Source organism: Notothenia coriiceps, unplaced genomic scaffold (genome assembly GCF_000735185.1).
Source record: "Notothenia coriiceps isolate Sejong01 unplaced genomic scaffold, NC01 NC01_scaffold00037246, whole genome shotgun sequence".
Taxonomy (NCBI): Eukaryota; Metazoa; Chordata; class Actinopteri; order Perciformes; family Nototheniidae; genus Notothenia; species Notothenia coriiceps.
In genome coordinates this window covers 11136920-11138482 of record NW_011369947.1, presented here as the reverse complement: position 1 = coordinate 11138482, position 1563 = coordinate 11136920, and the positions used below count along the sequence as shown (strand labels likewise).

General features: G+C 40.9%; 1 protein-coding gene across 1 annotated transcript in view; it reads left to right on the top strand.

Annotated features, from left to right (window-relative positions):
- The window catches only part of LOC104966400 (ralBP1-associated Eps domain-containing protein 1-like), a 4310-nt gene continuing 2747 nt past the window's right edge, over positions 1–1563 (top strand). Inside the window, exon 1 of the mRNA XM_010795587.1 lies at positions 1–36. Within this exon, the coding sequence (XP_010793889.1) occupies positions 1–36 (36 nt within the window). The remainder of the gene's footprint in view (positions 37–1563) is intronic.

Sequence of the window (1563 nt, the reverse complement as noted above, 5' to 3'; positions counted from 1 at the left end):
ATGAGCCGAATCCCCAGGAACAAGTTGAACCAGACAGTAAGAACAACTTTATCCTGAACTCACTGTGGGGCCTGTCTTCATGGACCTGTAGCATAACACCCTGACACATACAAAATACAAAGTATGTTCATTAAGAATGCACATACTGTCCCTCCTCTGTCTTTCAATGTAGTCAAACTTGTTGAAGAAAAACAATAAGTTTAACGTTACAGAAATAAAAGCTTAATTACTCACCCTGCTAATTGTACTACTTGAAACATTTCTCCCGCTTGCTGCTGGGTGCAGGTGAAAGTAGGTCGACATTTCTGTTTACACCGCTGACATTTGTCACAGGTAAATCTATAGGTATCGCAACAAACATGACGTTGTCACACAGCGACAAGCTGGACACTGGATTGACCAAATAACTACACTCTTATTTACATTTGACACGTTATTCAAAACCGACAGCCTGTGTGTTGTTTGCAAAACACTGCCATTGAAATACCATACTCAATCATCAAGCCCCTGCACCCAGAATGCACATGTTAAAAGCCATGTAACCAATTAGATCACTTAGAAACCTGAGCTTGAACACTTTGTTGTGCACAACAATGGAGGCCATTTTTGGAGAGAGGGTTAGAGGTAGACTGTATTTTGTCTTCAGTACCATACGGTAACTATGTTCATGTCATCTTCACTCTCAGTAAAGTCATTGTGTCTGATACTGTTATGAGTATTGAGAAGAAACCTATTTCTGTGTTTCCACATTGCATGTGTTCATTGATTCATAGTCCATATTTACAGCGTGCTACAAATGAAAATGCCTAAAACTTTGACTTGAATGTCTTGTTTATTAATCAACTAATGTGTTTCAATTCAGTTCATGTAAGCCTCACACACACGTTCCTCTTTTGAGCGTCATGCTACATAAAGCACAATTATTTTAACTGACACTCAAAGAGCAAAACATCAACTCAAATCACGTTTTCAGCTTTTCACACAATTTGCAAATCAACATGGTACTTTTTGCAAACCACTGCACACGTTTCTCCACGTAAGACACAGGAATCTGACATAAAGTCACGTGTTAGCACATACATAACACTGATATCAAAATGCCTCACGCATGGACCAATGATCAAGAAACACGTTCCACCTGACCAAACACCTGGTAGCATAATTGTTGGCTCATCAATCTCCTGATTGATAAAAAGACCACAGGTGAGTACTTTCTTACAGCAACAATTGAAGCCAACATGGATGCAAGAGCAAGAGGAAGAGCTGGGCTGAGAGTGAGAGGAGGAAGAAGAGGTGGGGTGAGAGTGAGAGGAGGAGGAAGAGGTGGGGTGAGAGTGAGAGGAGGAAGAATGAGAGGTAGAGGTAGAGCTGGAGTGAGAGGATGTGGACAAAGAAAAATACTCTAATGAAATGAAATGTTATCAACCATGGTGTGACGATGAGAGAGGCTGGACAGAGGGTTCAGCCTAATCTAAGCCGATTTACTGTTGCCTCTGTAATCCGGACACTTAGACTTGAACACAGGTTAGTCACCAGTTTACAGTAACTCTGCATAACTCATGA